Source organism: Heloderma suspectum, chromosome 1, assembly GCF_057233095.1.
Source record: "Heloderma suspectum isolate Gila_16-S chromosome 1, 16-S_ref, whole genome shotgun sequence".
Lineage (NCBI taxonomy): Eukaryota > Metazoa > Chordata > Lepidosauria > Squamata > Helodermatidae > Heloderma > Heloderma suspectum.
The window spans coordinates 152,775,139-152,792,352 of NC_139458.1; the positions used below are offsets into that span (position 1 = coordinate 152,775,139).

Below are 17,214 nucleotides of genomic sequence, written 5' to 3' on the forward strand. Positions count from 1 at the left end.
ATTTGCTTTTCAAAAGTTTCATCCTCATCTTCTCCTTGATTGGGTGGCCGGTAGTAGACTCTGACCACCATGTTCCTTTTATTCTTTGCTCCATTTATTTTAACCCAGATGCTCTCGGTGGGGCTACCAAACTCATCCTCCTGTATTTCTGTGCAGAGATATGTATTTTTCACATACAGTGCAACCCCACCTCCCTTTCTGTTCCTCCTGTTCTCTTTGAACAAGTTATATCCTTCAATTGCTGTATTCCAGTCATGAGAGTCATCCCATCAAGTCTCAGTTATACCTATCAAGTCATAATTTCCCTCCTGTATTCAAGTTTGCTCTGTTTGTTTCCCATACTCTGGGCATTAGTATATAGACATTGAAGACCATGTGCTTCATGGTCTGGCTTTCTTCCTACATGTTTGTGAAGACTATTATTGGGTGCTATTAGAGCTGTTCTCTCCATTGCGGTGCATGAGCCTTTGTCCATTGTTACTCCCAACTTTACGTCTCCCTTCCCCGTAGGATTCAGTTTAAAGCCCTCCTGATAAAGTTCTTCATGCTGTGGCCAAACACATTCTTCCCAGCCTTTGTGAGGTGCAACCCGTTCCTTGCCAACAGCCCATCTTCCATGAAGTATAGCCCGTGGTCCCAGAATCCAAATCTCTCTCGTTGGCACCACCTTTGTAGCCAGTCATTCACCCGGAGAATTTTTCATTCTCTTTCTATCCCTCTTCTAACTACTGGAAGGTTGGATAGAAAACTATCTGGACCCCAAAGTTCTTGAATTTCCTTCCCAAAGCTTCAAAGTCTGATGTGATTTCTTCATAGCTCCACTTGGCAGTATCATTTGTTCCCAAATGGATGAGAAGAAAGGGATACCTGTCAGTGGGCTTTATGAGTGCAAGCAACCCTTCAGTCATGTCTGTAATCTGTCCTCCCCGGGGACAGCATACCTGGCAAGTCCACAGGTCTTCGCAACATACTTGGGTTTCGATCCCACACAGCAAGGAGTCTCCCACTACTACTACTACTCTCTTCTTGTTGTTGTAGGCCTTAGTTTCATCGCCTCTGCTTGACTGACCTTCAGCCTCTTGCTCGCTCTCATGCAGGTTCCCCTGTAATTCTTCCTCTGCAGGCTGTCCTCCAGTCACATCCTCAAGTACCTGGAAACTGTTCCACAGCTCCACTGCTTCCACTGGTGCAGAGTGGCTTCTAGTTCTTCTGCTCCTGTCACCCTTTTCCAAGGAGTATCTTCTACTGCATTTTTCCTCACCTCAGCATTTTCCTCTTCTACCTCAGTTTGCTGTTGCTCTTCAAGCTTCTGGTCTTTACTTTGCTGCTGTAGTTCCACCGTTCTGTCCAAGAACTCTTCGTGTTCTCTTATTCCCTGGAGGGTTGACACTTGCTGCTCCAGTCCTCTTACTTTTTCTTCCAGCAGTGTGATCAACTTGCACTTATTGCATGTGTAGGGCATGTTGTTCTCAGGCAAGGAAACAAAAATGGCACACACCTTGCAGGTCACCACCACTGGAGAGTCTTGTCCTTGCATAGTCTCTTTTCCCTTTTTGTGTCTAGCTTTCTGGTTGTTCTAGAGTAGCCTGTGCCTGGTCCTCTACTCACTGCAGGTTAAAAACAGTCCCACAATTTACACAATGTTGTCATCCTCTAGGGCCTCTCCTGTTCTTTGCAAACCTTTCCATGGCCTTTTTTGTTTGTTTTTTGGATCTAGTATTTTCTGGAAATGGTGGAATAAAACCCTAGCGTAGTCGAGCAATTCCACTATGCCACAGCACCACCTAGTGGTTATGTAATGGAACATATAGAAAGGTGCAGAGAAAGAAAAACCTCCAGAAAAAAATACATGTAAAGGAGCCAGTCTTAATCCCACAAAGAATCCAGAAGCAGAAACCTCAGTAAAGTGGCAGGTTAAAAGCTTCATGTAGCAAAGTCCTGAGTTCAGTGTGGCTTATTCCACAATATGTGCTCATATCACTGCAGACCTAAGTAAACACAATTATTGGGGAATTAGTTCAATTTCAATTAATGGAACTTATTTCCAAGAATATGCATGATGAGGTGTTATCCTGCAACAATCAGGACCCTTACTTTGAAGAAAGAGCTTTTGAAATCACTAGAATTTCTAATCTAAGAACTGAAAATGGGCCTTGCTGAATAAGTCCAAAGGCTCATCCAATCCAAAGGTCCAGCACCCTGTTCCCCCCAGTGGCCAACCCAATGCTTCTGGGACATTTGTAACCTGGGAATGAAGGCAGCAGCACTTCTTCACAGTTGCTTCACAGCAAGCCGTGCTTCCATCTAACCATCACGACTAGTGGCCATTGATAAATCCGTCCTCCATGAATTTGTCTTTAAAGGAAACTAAGTTAAAGAGCGTCACTACAGTACGTGGCAGTAAATGGAGTGAAAAAGTCCTTTTCTATCTGTCTGGAAACTAGTGCCAATCAATTTCACTGGATGATGCTGAGACCTAGTATTATGAGAGAGAGTGAGAAAAAGCCCTCTCTGTACCCTTTCTTCACACTATGAATAAGTTTTATAAACTTGTACCATTTCCCTCCCTTAGTCCTGTTTTTTTCTAGACCAGATCTTTAGCCTTCCTTTACAGGGAAAGAGTTCTTTCCATGTTGCAAAAATGAGTAGATATACACTGTGGAGACCATTGCCTTGCCAAACATGGTTTTCTCTACTGTGCACAAAAATAGACAATTAGGTTTCTCACACATTGCAAGCAATACAGTGTGTCTGCCTGTTGGGCTCTAGCTCCTATCAACCCCAATGAGAATGGCCAATGGGCAGGGATAATGGGACTTAGAGTCCAGCTACATCTGGAGGACCACAGGTTCCTCACCCCTGGTGTACACATATATATTCATTATTTCTATGGCATGTGAAGCAGTCTTTACTGGCAAGTAATTATGTTCTGGATTGGACTGATAGATGTGAGCGACCTACAATAAATGTAGCTACGTTATCATGAGAAAGATGTCTGACATTCAGAATAAGGGAAGATCTAGATTACAGTAGGATGATCAATCCAGAGTTTATCTGTAGGTATCAGGATGGTAAAGAACTGCCTCTCACGGCACTCAATTTGGCCTGTTCTGGTTTTTTTTTCTTGGCAGTATCTTTTCTCATTATATACTTATTATTATTATTATTGACCAAGTGACTGATTTTCTCCAATCTGGCTGTCGTAATTAATCGCATGCTTTGTTCAGCTTCCAGATCTATTGTGCTTTGTGACATGTGCATAAAGAAACTAAATGATGCATATGGCACAACAATATGGACAAACTGCAGTATGTAAATCGCTAGCATCATTATCTTCTATGCCCAATCTTTTGTCAGCACCAAACTTCTTTTGAAGGTGTTTGTGACATTTTTCCATACTCCAGTGAGTAATGCAAACAATTACCACTCACCCCTTTTAGCCTTCTAAAACAAGCCTTGTTGTTGTCTTTCTCTGTGTGGTGATTAAGTGCATCTCATAAACAATTCCAGCACCTTCCTAGTAAAAGCAGAGTTTGCAGATGCTTTTAGTGTGACTTTATTTCAGTCCACCAGCAGAGTTCATCGTTGTTTAATGGGCCCAAAAGGACAATATTGCTTCAGTCTTCGGAAGAAAAGTCTTCCCCCACCCCACTGTAGATTCTGCGTTAACATAAATCCAATAAATATCTTGTACACCATCAGCTAATCAACATGACTTCTTTTCCCCCTAACTTAGACTTCTACAAAGAACCTCCAGGCATTGAAGATGGAAGACATCCCAGCCAATAATGTCCATATTTCATGGCAAATTCCACAGTACCTGTTAATATCAGCTGGGGAAGTGATGTTCTCCATTACAGGCCTTGCCTTCTCTTACTCCCAGGTATTATACTTAGGACTTGGTTCATGGAGAAGAAAATCGGAAATCTGACAGGCTTGGTGCGTGGGAGGGCAGGAGAGAAAGTTGCACTTTGCCAGGTCTCCCGCAGGCTGAGAGCAGACAGATGGCAAGCTCCGTGCAGACTTGCACCACAATCCTGACCACATTTACTGCCTCTGGACTTACTTGCAACTAAAGCCCTATTCAAGCATTTTCTAACCAGGTACAATCAATGCATGAAGAGAAGGAGTGTTCCAGCCCTGCCCCCTTGTCACATCTGTCATCCCCTATAATAGTCTGAAGAGGAGAGCCTCCTGTATCCATGGTGGCTCTCCACATGAGCCAGAACACAGAAAAATCCATGTTCTGACTCACATGGAGAGCCGCCTCAGATACAGGACACTCTCCTCTTCAGACGGTCACCCTCCACAAGTAGTGGATGACAGATGCAACAATGGAGGGGGTGGGGCTGGAGTGCATTGTTTATATCTGGTAAAAGAATGCCTGAATAGGGCTTAGGTGTGCCTAGGACTGTAGCCCAAAGCAGCTGTGACACATCCACCACTCTGTTCTCCATGTTCTTGTGTGCCCAGAGGATCTGGAACATTGGCCTGGTTCGCACAATCCCCACAGCCCACCACAACTTATTTAAGACACGGTGGGTTGTGACGGATGCCGGGGTCCATCGTGCATCTTGTTTCTCCTTTATGTCCTAGCCTAGCACTGGGCTTCTGCCATCCTGGCTGTTTTCCTAAGGCCCATCCAGTTGCCTCTCACTCACCCATGATCCCTCCCTTCAACTTGCCCTGCCCTCTAGATGCAATGATGTCATCACGGTCCTGCAGTATTATTGCATATGTGTAAGAAGAGCACAAGTGAAGACAGTGTTCCTTGCTTATGTTAAGTGAAGACAGTGTTAAGTGAAGACAGTGTTAAGTGAAGACAGTGTTCCTTGCTTATGTTAGGTTTTGATGTTCCAAAAGAGATTTTTTTAAAAATAGAGGAAAGCGAAGCATTTCTTCTACCTACTGCCATGATTCAAGGTTTTAGCTTGAGTATATCATCATTTCAGAATAGAAAAGGTGGTTTAAGCTGAAGTGAGAAGTATATAATAGGTCCTTCATCTGTTACAGGAATGGAGAGCAAAGTACACTGAAAAATAATGTTGGGATATGACAGACTGATTCATAGGCCCTGTGGGATTTTCTCCAGTCTTCCATATTCCTGACATCTCTTGTTGGGCGTTCTGAGAGATTACAAAGAGAGAGCTCATGTGACACAGGCATGTAGGGTGAGGGAAACAATACTTACATACGTAAGTGCTGCTAGAGGGATGCACTGGTTCTCAGGATCTTCCTGCTTTCTAGCTGCCCTTTTCTGCCATGAGTTAAGGTGGATTCACACACATACACACACACACACACACACACACTCATCGCTTGATGTCTGCAACATCAGACTGTGATGCTCAGAAGTGGATGAGCTGTTAAGTGTCGGTCACCTCAGCTACAACTTCCAGATACTGTTGTGGTACCTTGGAACGATGCAATGTTTTTCAACAAAGTCCATTCACCTATTTGGCTGTGCAAATGATTAAATGTTGAGATGTGTAGCCATGAAGTAGGACAGTGGTCAGTCTCCATCTCACTGTGGTATTCAGTGGGGATGTTGAGGAAATTTCTCAACCGGTTGTGCTTATCAGGTCCTTTCCTTTGTTTCAGGCTCCTGTCAGCATGAAGTCAGTGCTGCAAGCAGGCTGGCTATTAACTGTGGCCTTTGGAAATGTGATTGTGCTCATTGTTGCCCAGGCTGCACCTATGGAACAGGTATGGGATGGAATATATCATCCACAGTGCTAATACTGGAATTGTTGGGAATGCTTGCAGGAGAGTCTGCTCTGCTTTCAGTTAGGGATGAATGAGAATTTTGCTTTGGTTCACAATTCACCCAGAAATGCCCTGTTCACAATCCCAAACACGAAAGTGAATGCATTTTCTCTGAAAAGGTTCACAAATTCCCAACCTTGTGTTTGCTTTCACAAAATGTGTACTTGAAAAACGCACAACTTTTTCAAAATGCACAACTTTCTCAAAATGTGCAAATTTTTAATCACTGACACTTGAGTCTGTGGGGAAAATTTGTGCAAGTTTGGTAATGCACACAAATTCTGGATTTTTTGCGCAACTTTCACATTAGGTAGCTGTTTTGTGCAATTTTCCTGTTCATGCAAAAGAACAGTGTTCACAAACATGAGTGCAAATCAAAGAGAGACTAGCAGCAAGCTGACGTTCGGAGAATCTTGGCCTGCTCAAACTTCCCTTGTTCACCCATCCCTTCTTTCAGTACATTTGGTGTCAATTTTTGTAGAGCAGCCTCCCCCAATCAGGTGCCCTGCAGATGCATTATACTACAACTCTCACCATCTCCAGTCAGCATGGCCATTGCTCATGCTGGCTGTGGGATTATGGGAGTTGTAGTCTGATACAACTGGAGGGCCCCTGGTTGGGGAAGGTTAGAGAGAGAGAGAGCTCTAGGACCAGTATCTTTGCCAGAAGTGACCCCTAGTTCTTGGGCTGTTTATGATATGACAGCAGGATGGCCAGGTCTCAGGGTCTGAACTGAAATTGCAGGGATTTTAACTGCCTTCTCAGGGTCTCCAGTGTAAAGGAATAAAATCTCAGGGTGATGGGGCCAGAACTATGCTTTGGCTTGATTAGAGCTTTTGCTTTTAGCTGTACGCCATGTTCATTAAGTACCACCCTTGAAACCCCAGGCAGAGCCAGGCTGTGTCCCCTGCCTAAGGATGCTGGAAAATTTCATTTGGGCCAAACTTATTCACACAAAACAGGATGGAGCTCACTTATGTTATGTATGAACACATACAAAACTGACATGGACCAGACTGATCTGTCCATCCCTACTCCTGACCCTTCAGTTGCATCACCAGATGCCACTAGGCTGGCCACCCTGATCTTCCAGGACCAGCCCTTCTTCTCTGCATCGCAGGGCCTGATGCTCCAGAGACCTCTATTTGGCAGAGGTGCATAGCCCCTGAGCGATGCATTTGCAGGATAAAAAATAAAGCCAGTTGTGCATATCTGGGAAAGGTTAGTGGCTAAATCAGCCTTCTCCAATCTGGTGCCCTTCAAATGTTTGAGACTTTAACTCCCATCAGCCCCAGCCAGCACGGCCAATGGTCAAGAATGCTGGGAGTTGAAGTCCAAAGGACCTGAAAGGTACCAGGTTGGGGAAGGCTGGGCTAAATCGACCCCCAAATCACTTTACTTTGTGTCTGTGTCAAGGTTTGGCCCTAGAGGGCTATGATTTGGTTCGCTTTGGTCAGACAATTCACTTAGTTCAGCTCATTCCCATTGAGAAGAGGAAGCACAAGCCATTCCACTTTCAATGTGGATCCCAGGCAAGGATGTTGCTCTGATAGATGGTGGAAAGGTGACATCGGATCTGAATTTAACCACCAAAGAAATCAACTACAGGCTTATCCAGTGCCACAGGTCTCCAGCTCATTATTGTAGTCCTTCTTCCTGAGGAAGTTGGCTATATCATGAAGAGTAGAGAAAATAAAAGAACCCATGTTTTCTAGGCAAGCAGCAACCCAGTTAGGGCATCATGGCTGAACAAGGATCTGAACCCAGACCTGTCTAGTCCATGTACCACTATCACCCTGCTACGCCACATGGTTTTCTTCCTGCTCCTTTGAGCAATTAATTTCACCCATATGTTGCTTCCTGCTTAGACTCTTAGGTCAGCACATGTTGTTTCCTTTCTCAGATTTCTCAGCTATTTGCCTAGCTCTGCTTTATCAAACCTGGAGCTTCTTTCTACACCTCATGGGTTGATTTAGAGGGAATTTCAGCAGTGCTCCTTGTATGATAGTGCTGCAGGAGATGGGAAAGTTTATGGGTTGATTTAGAGGAAATTTCAGCAGTCTTCCTTGTCATTAAATAGTACTGCAGGAGATGGGAAAGTTTCACTTGTCCAAATTCCCCTAGCTAGATTAATAGTGCAGTCCTAATCTAGTCTACTCTGAAGGAGAGCCAACATGATGTAATGGTTAGAGTGTTGACCTGGGACTCGGGAGACCTGGGTTTTAGTCTCCACTCAGTCATGGAACTCGCTGGCTGACTTTGGGCCAGCCACTGGGTCTCAGCCTAACCTACCTCACAGGGTTGCTGTGAGAATAAAATGGAGAGGAGGAGAACCATGTAAGCTGCTCTGGGTCCCTTGCAAGAGGAAAAAAGGCAGGATATAAATCTAACAATAATCAATAGGTAAGGTTCATTGAGTTCAATGGGGCTTACTCCCAGGTAGTGGGTATGGGATTAGGTTCTTGGCTACAAAGGTTGATCACCCCTGTTCCACACTATGGTTTGCGTGAACCCAGAACCAGCACTCTTGTGGTCATAGTCTTACTTCCTATTAGATGGTTACAAAGCTGGGCCACTGAATTCCTGAGATCAGAGCTGGAGCTACTAGTGCTAGATATTTCTTAATTTGAGGGACAGACCTATATTCCAGAACATGGACTCCAAATAGAAGGCACACACAGTAGAAACTGAGCCCTTTCAAGTACATTAGCAGCTAAATTAATATTGCCAGAGAGAGAGACTTAAAACCTAGATGATTACCTACAGTTTAAAGTATAATTAGGATACTCAACTATTGATGGTTCTTGTACGTATCCCAGTAGCAATGAATGCAGAAGTAACTTTGTAAGTAACTTGTAGACAAAAGAAGAAACACGCCTCAAAAGTAACTGATTAATCTGCATAATAGAGAGAGAGGCCACTGAGCAAATGAGCAATTAACTAATTAAGCAGTAAAGCTGATGCAACAAACAGAATAGAATGCAATTAGTGCACCTTCCAATTTTGTGTCCTCCCTCACAAATTAATAGCTAAAAAAACACCATTAATGCCAGGGCATTTAGCTGAGCACATGCGTTGTTACAGTCTGTACCAATAACAATAGATGTGTATTGCCAAAAAATGTTCACCGAAAGGATGCTGAAAAGAATAGGAGAACTAATTGAACTGGATGCATCTGACTCTAAGGGCCAGTTTATATGTGTGGCAGTGCCATAGAATTACTTCTACATGACAGTATCAAGCTTATGTGCACTCATTCTCTAGCCTGTGGGTGCTCTTCATTGCACAGAGGAAGACCCATGTGAACCAAGAGTGCATAGGTAGATGTGACTTGCAGATGTTTCTGTGTGATCCTCACTCTCCTCTCCCTCCTCTCCCCCCTCTCTAGCCAAATTTTCCTGTGGTTATGAGAACTGCTGAACTCATGTCCTCATGTACATATGTAATTGCAGTAAGCCCAGCATTTCCTTGGTGCAATTTCAGGCACTTATGCGCTTGCTACCACATGGAAGAAATCTACCACTGCTGCACATACATGAACCTGTTTTCCCATTGAATGGAGTCAATAATTTTGAGGTTGTAAAGCATCCACCATCACAAAATGATTTTTGTTTTTGCATTGGCGGGAGCAATCCTATGGCCGCTAGACAGCGGTTAGATGGCCATAGGATATGCTGTTAGCCCGCGCTCCAAGGTCGGTTCCTGGTGAACCGACCTTGACCCACTTCCACGCTGCCTCGGAGGCAGCACGGAACAGCCCCGTCCTCTGCGCTCGCAAGAGGAGTGCGGAGCAGCCAGAAAGGGGCGTGGCTGGAGATGTTCCAGGGCAGGGAGAGCGTAGCTGCCTGTACGACACATCCATTACTACGGGGATACGTACAAGAATGTGTCGTACAGCAGCCTCCCCCCACCAATGCGGATTACAGCCGCAATCAGCTGTCTAGCAGAAAAAGCAGGGCAGGAGGAGTGTGGAGGGAACGATTCCCTCTGCAATTCTCCTGCCTTGCTTTGGATAGGCGGTCGCCTCTGAGTTCAGAGGCAGCCGACTATCTGGATAGGATTGCTCCCTTAACTGTTCATCTGGATTCTTTGGCACATGGAGCTCTGTGTCACAAGAATTGCTTGATGCTCCCCAAGCCAACTTGTGTTCGCTTTCACAAAATGTGTACTTGAAAATGCACAACTTTCTCAAAATGTGCAAATTTTAAATCACCCACACTTTAGTCCGTGGGGAAAATTTGTGCAATTTTGGTGAGACCATGATGCCAAGACATCTAGTGGGTCCAGAGAATTGTCTGAAGACAGATTATGCCGTTCTGATGCTGAAGCCTTGTTAACTGCTTGCGGGGGGGGGGGGGGGCACTGCCTGGGAGCCATATGTAAGTCACTCTGAGTACCTCCCTGGTGTAGAGTTTAGTATCAGGTAGCGTGACCAGGTGTCCTACTTTACAGAGGACAGTCCTCTCTTTGAAGGCATCCTCTGCTTGGAAGACTGTCCATTCAAGTGCAGTTTAAAGATAAAGAACTAGAAGAAGCTAGAATAAGGGAAAGGAGGGACCCTGAAGTAGCCTGTCAAGCTGGACAGCAGACTGAGCAGACACACAGGTTATCTTGTCACAGTTTTTCCCACTATGGTGAGATGTATCCTATTTCTATTTAACTGATAGTAATTATTTCTAAATTTGCATCTATACATATAAATTAGCACATGCAATTTTTGCACAACCCTGTGTCTTCTTTTGTCCTCTTTTTTCACCATGTGTAACTGGCCACTTCCAGCCACTAGCTGCATATTTCACAGGCATGGATGTTTGCAAATCGCCCAGAAAATGCTCTGTCACACAACCCAGATGGAGTGCATAGGACCCTTTCCAAAATGGACCCAGAATGTGTCTCCCAGGTGATTTGCAACTTCCACGCTTGTACAGCTTCCACTTGCAGTATGCCAGAAGTCAAATATTTTTGCACTGAGCATGGCACTATGGGAAGAAGAGCAGGGTATAAGTGTTATAAGTAAATAAAACAAGATTTAAAAAAATATTTTCTTTCTTCAGTGGGCCGAGTTCGTCCTGTTTGCTGCACTCCTCCTTATTGTGTGTGTCATTTTCTCCATCATGGGCTATTTCTACACTAGTGTGGACACAGAAGAACTCTTTGCCAAAGAGAACAAAGAACAGACACTGAGCACTAACGACATGATTGACCTCATTATTACCAAGAAAACAGAGCTGTAAGATAGATATGGACACTGGACCAAGTTTTGTGGCCTATTCGTTTTAACAAGATGGTGAGAAAATGGATTTGTTCTTCATGCTGGTATCTCACAGAACATGTTATATTCTGCAGAAAGAGCAAAATAACATCTTTCCCCCCAAAAGTCAGCTGAATGAACATACAAACTCCTGGGAACTTCAGTATTAAAAATAACTGCAATGTAGTTTTAAACCTGCCCATTTCTTTTGGCCCCATCGAATATTTCAAATTGTTCTTTTAAAAATGTACGTTCACAGTGCATTCCTATACATGTCTACTCAGAGGTCAGTCCCATTGAATTCAGTGAGACATACTCCCAGGTAAATGTGTATAGGATTGCAGCCTAAGTTAGCAGGGGGAGAGACCATAATGGTAATGAATGCACACCCCTCTGGATTGCAGCTTAGGACCTGAGCTCCGAATTATCACATAGCTCAGTCCTTCCTGGAAAGTATCACTTCAGAATACCGATGGGGGAATTGTGTATTTGAATACTATTTCACACACAGGAAACTCCCTACACACAGAAACTGGGATATCAAGGAGATGGATAAGACAATAGGTTAGCTTTCTTTGGGCAGAGAATCCCCTACTTGCAGATCTCTGAAGTCATAGAATTCAGAGAAGATTGCACCTCATGATGTTTCTGAATGTGTAGTTCAGTTCTTAATCCAACATCTTGCAATCATTCCTTGGAGTTATCAGACCATAAGCACTGAAGACTTTCCAGCCAGTCTAGAATTGTGGGCTGAGATGAGGATCTTTGTAAATGTTAGTCCATGTTGATATATTTGCATGGTCCACTGACTTGAAACTTATCCTTAATACACCTTTAGCTGTTGAACTGGCCTCAGGAGTGCTTTGATTTTTCATATGTCTCACTGTAACATGAATCAGATTGCCGACACATAAACCCTAAAAACAGAGCTGGGGAGCTTGCAGTCCTCAATGTTGCTAGATGTTGCTGGATTTAGGAATGGTGCAGACACCCAATTCCGTCTGGGAATCTGGTGGAAGCCCCCACTCATGCCCCTGAGCCAGGCTCACCAAACCCCTACCCCCACGTGCCCCCTGTTTGCACTTGCCAAGCCACCCACACTCATCTGGGCTGCCTCGTCGAGCTCCACGATCACCGTTTTTTGAAAAAAAAAAGGCGGATCGTGAAAATGTGCGTATTTGCATATATGCAAAATGTGGCTATGAATCACCCATATATGCAAGATTATAGGTGTTTGCTTGCCTGTGGCCTTGTGTATATGAGCTATTCCTGGCCCTATTTTGCACAAACAGGAATGCGTGCATTTTTGCAAATATACATATTTGCGGATATGTGCATTTGCAAAAATGCACATATTCGTACGTATGCAAAATAGGGCTGTGACTCGCCCATCTAGGCAAGACTAAAGGCTAATATCCTCATTTGTGAAAATGGCATGTTCAGATATATGCAAAATGGGGCAGTGAATGGCCCATATATGCAGGATTACAGGCAAGCCAATGTCATTTTAAAAAAAACGGTGATTGCAGAGCTCAACAAGGCCGCTCAGGTGAATGCAGGTGGCTTGGCGAGTGGTGGGGAACTCGAGCGTGTGTCCAGGTGCACGCAAGAGGGGGCAGGGGCTGGGCGGGCACCTGGGGAACCTTGACAGGGGCGTGCCCACCCATCTCTAGTTGGACTACAGTTCCCATTACACATGACCATTGGCTAGGCTGGCTGGGGTTAATGAGTCCAGCAACATCTGAAGGGCTACATGTTCCCCAAATCCTGCCATAAAACATGACAAATTTCCTAGACAGAACATGTTTGTGTGTAATAAATAGTATGCAAACTTCTTGTGACTTTACATACAGCTACTTCACCTCATTATACCAAACTAGCTTTCATTGAGAGGCTGTTGGATTTGGATTAGAAAGACTAGGGTTTGGTTCCCCAGTCAGCCAAAGAAGCATACTGAGTAAATCTGGGCCATTCACAATCTCTTGGCCTACTGTACCTCACAGGGTTGTTGTGACAATAAGCTCTGTGTATGCTGCTTTATGAGAAAGTGCAGAAAGCAAATGTAATAAAACAACAACAGCAACAGCAATGGAAAGATCCATGAGCACAAACGTAATACTGCAGTTGAGTATCAGTAAGTTGGGTTGATTTCAATGGGAACGTTCACGTAACAACCTTGTCCAGAGTTCCATGTGCACTCCGATGCAAACACAGAAAGCTTCTGCATTTGCCAGCTTCCCCATTCATTTCAGTGAAGCTACATAATCAGCATGTACATCTCATTTGGCATGCGGATTGGATCTAAATGGGGAAGTCCTTGTGAAGGTATCTGGAGGAGAGCGTCCTTAGAAGCTTCCAAAACAATAAACAATTGTTGGATCAGGGCATGTTAAGAGTTGGGGCATAAGAGCTCCAAGGCTTCTGGGACTGTGCAAAAAATATGTATTTTCTCATCTTTTTCTATTCTTCAGGCTCAGGGGAGAGCAGATAAGAACATAAATGATGCTTTTTGCTCTTGTAAGAGAATTAATCAGGGATGCATCTGTTTCTTTGCCAAGCCTAGAAGTGCAACTTTCAGCTGTGCTATAATATAATCGTCCAATTTCTCAGCATGTACAAGCATGAGATATTTGTGCTTGAAAGTTATAGCCTCATAATTATTGGCACACACACACACTTACGTGGTTAGGAAAGGCATACTGCAATCTGTGTAAATCATGGTATCCTTGTCTAATAAGAAATCAAATGAAATGAGATGGATTTTTGGATGATAGCCACAACCTGTGGAAATGCCTTCGCCATTTTGAATCCGTGGAATAGTAGAATGCATTATGCAAAAATCACTGCTGGAAGAAGGGGGGCACTATTTGAAGAGAAAGTAGCAGACTTCAACTCCCAGTAGCCCCAGCTAGTATGGCTAGTGGTCAGGGATTATGGGAGTTGTAGTCCAACACATCTGCAAGGCACCAGGTTGGGGAAGGCCAACCTAGAGGCGACTTCAAATGGTTTTCCAGTGCAGCTGTTTTCACATGGCCAAGTGATATCTGTGCAACTTATCACTGCACTGATAGGGGGCATTCATCACAGTAACACCAAACCTAGAAGTTTTTAAAAGGTTGGGATGGGATGGAGAAAACATCTTTCTTCCTGATACAACCAGCCTTTCCCAACCTGCTTCTTCTCAAAACATCTGGAGGGGAAGGCTGACACAAACACAGAGATAATGCCTCAAAGGGACATTTAAAACAGCTTCCTTATGGAAGCCAATTTGGGTGTGTCTGCAGTGTTTATAATGCAACATCCTTCCATTACCCTGGTTACAGTGAAGCCTCCCCCATCCTTGCCCCTGAGCTCATCAATATTTGAGCGCCAGCCTTGTTTCCATAGCAGGGATGGGTAATGTGTAGGCCAAAACATCTGGAGGGCCACAACTCCCATCAGCCCTAGCCAGTATAGCCAATGGTGAGGGATCATGGAAATTGTAAGCCAAAACTTTCAGGCCCCCAGTTGTGCACCCCTTGTCTATAAAATGCCATGGAGCAATACTAACCCTGAAATGTAATACACATTAATCTGGAGAAACTTTTCTATAGTTTCTTGGAAGTACATTTTTCAGGTACAAATAAAGTGGAGGAAACAAATTGTGATGGCTATCATACATTAAGTCAGGCCCTTTAACAGAACTGCTTATAGTACTAGTACACTCTGAGTGGAACCACTACGCATAGGGTGCTTCCGGGCGTTCCTACTGCTACCAATGAGAATGTATTGTGCAGCGATTCCATCTTTTACTCCTTAACGGATTTTCTGTGGTAAGGGAGGTGGTGGGCTCTCCCACACTGGAGGCGTTCAAGACGAGGCTGGACAGCCACCTGTCAGGGATGCTCTGACTTGGATTCCTGCACTGAGCAGAGGGTTGGACTCGATGGTCTTATAGGCTCCTTCCAACCCTACTATTCTATGAGTCTATGAAAAAGTGGTGGGAAACACACTGGAGGCTTCCACATTTAAGACATCGTCATCTGGACCCCTGTAAAACTCCATGAATGACTCAGAGTAATAAAAGCCTTGGCCAGCGCAAAGCCGTTGTATGGATTGCAAGCGCTAGGATAGAAAATAAAGGAACCTCACTTACCTTAATTTCTCCTGAGTAATATTTCCAGGATATCCATGGTGGAATGAAAAGTAAACACACAACACAGGGAAACAGGCCTAGCTAAGGTATAGAGGTGATTGCATATAAAGGAGCATATTATTTTCTAGATACCTCACATATCACAAGCTTACAGGACTGCTTAAGAAGAGCCACCTGTATTTCAAAGATGATTATGTAATTGCACTGTGAGCAGGTCAGTGGGCAATTATGTGAGAGGGAATCCATCAAGCTATTTATTTATTATTTGTATTGCATTTATATCACACTTTTTATTTCCTCCAAGGAACCCAAGGCGGCGTACATAATCCTCTCCATTTTATCCTCACAACAACAAACCTGTGAAGTAGGTTGGGCTGAGAGTCTGTGACTGACCCAAAGTCACGCAGTGAGCTTCCATGGCTGAGTGGGGACTAGAAACCAGATCTCCTGGCTCCCAGTCCAACCCTCTCACCACTACACCACACTGGCTCTTTCTAATGAGGTCAAACAGCACACCCTTGGTTCCTTGTTATGCTTCTTATGGAGGGTAGCAAGGTTGGCCCAAGACATTTTGCTGCCTAAAGGGATGGACAAGATGCTGCCCCCTTCCTATTCAATGTACAGAAACCAACTTGACTGGCCATTTAATCTTACCTTACCACTGGCAATGGGATGTTATCCTCCACCACACCTGAGGCAGCAGGCTAGTTTAGGGCTCCAGAACAAGCCATGTCTCATACACAGCTCTGTCCTCCAACAGAGAACAGCCAAGGTCTGCTGCCCCCACCCCCAGCATCTGCTACCTGAGGCAGGTGCCTCAGTCTGCCTAATGGTAGGGCCACCTAGAGAGAAGTATTATATATATGGAATGTCAGCTCAACTAGATTGAAGCTTCGCTTGTTCTCCACTTCCTCTGTTCATGCTTGTTATGTTCAGGGATTAGCGGGCACATTCATCAAGAACTTTGTTTGCTTTTCCTAAATTCTGTTTTATGATACAATGGAAATTAGCTCCGCAACAGCTGAATTGCATGAGCCTGATGAACTGCTTCCAAATTGAACCACAAATAGAAAATAGGCCTCTTACCCATCCCAAATCCCATGCCTGAAGGAACAGATGAGTTCCAGCACTAGCAGGCATGATTTCAAATTACTGGAACATTTAATTTTTGATAAGCCTTCAATCTGATTACTTGGCTTTTGGAAGACATAATAATCGGGGGACTTTTATTTTGTCATGAAATTGTCAATGCACCAAGGACTTGGCATCTTTATCTGCAGAAGGCAATGCTGATGGTCCAATGTGATATTGTTTAAAACCACAGACTTTCCAAAAGTACTTCCTTTAAAAACAAAACAAATAAACAAGGGGGGAATCAGTAAGGTTAGCACAGATTGTTGCACACTTTGAGCTTAAATTAAAGGAATCCCATTCCAAGATCATAAAAGAGTCATTTGATATGCAACATGAATCTTTATTTTCAATTCACGTTGCCAGATACCCTCTGTCTCAGATTTTGCCAAATACATAACTGTAAACTGTGGTAAAGTGGAAATGATAGCATTGATCCCCCCTCCCGCAAGAGCTGGAAAACCTGTTCTAACAAATCAGCTAGATTCAGCTAGAAATCAGCTAGAACCAGGTTCCACACTGCAGCATGAGCCCCGCCATGGGGTCTTTGATTATATATTCCCTGTTTCAGAGTCTTCAGAATTAGCTGTTTGGGGTTTGATCCATCCAAGACCCGGGTTAGAGTTCCTGCAGAACCACTGTTGGTGTCAACTTGGTCTCCCCAAGATTTTCAACAAGAATAATTAAAGCTTCCATTTTTCACTCTCTGAATTTGTAGACACTGCTTACGAACAGGCAACTACAAATTACAAACCTGTCTCCTCACTGACCTTAGTGCAGCCTTCACCGAACTGGCTCCCTCCAGGCGTTTTGGGCAACAATTCTCAGCAGCCCCAGTCAGCATGGCCAGGAATTTTTGCATGCACTTTACCTCAAGATATGCATGTTTATACACATTTGATCTTAAAATGCACATCTTTATACACATTTT

The 17,214-nt window shown here is 44.1% G+C and overlaps 1 protein-coding gene across 4 annotated transcripts in view; it reads left to right on the forward strand.

Annotated features, from left to right (window-relative positions):
* Nucleotides 1-15,149, forward strand: part of SLC15A2 (solute carrier family 15 member 2) — a 122,384-nt gene extending 107,235 nt beyond the window's left edge. For 3 of the 4 annotated variants that reach the window (XM_084807333.1, XM_084807338.1, XM_084807348.1), the window contains 3 exons: nucleotides 3,737-3,883; nucleotides 5,602-5,706; nucleotides 10,821-12,578. In XM_084807333.1, coding sequence (XP_084663459.1) covers nucleotides 3,737-3,883; nucleotides 5,602-5,706; nucleotides 10,821-11,000 — 432 coding nt within the window. In that variant the 3' untranslated portion in view covers nucleotides 11,001-12,578. Of the gene's footprint in view, nucleotides 1-3,736; nucleotides 3,884-5,601; nucleotides 5,707-10,820 lie in introns of all 4 variants that reach the window. The other variant, XR_014784047.1, reaches the window with a different exon arrangement.
* The last annotated feature ends 2,065 nt before the right edge of the window (nucleotides 15,150-17,214 follow it).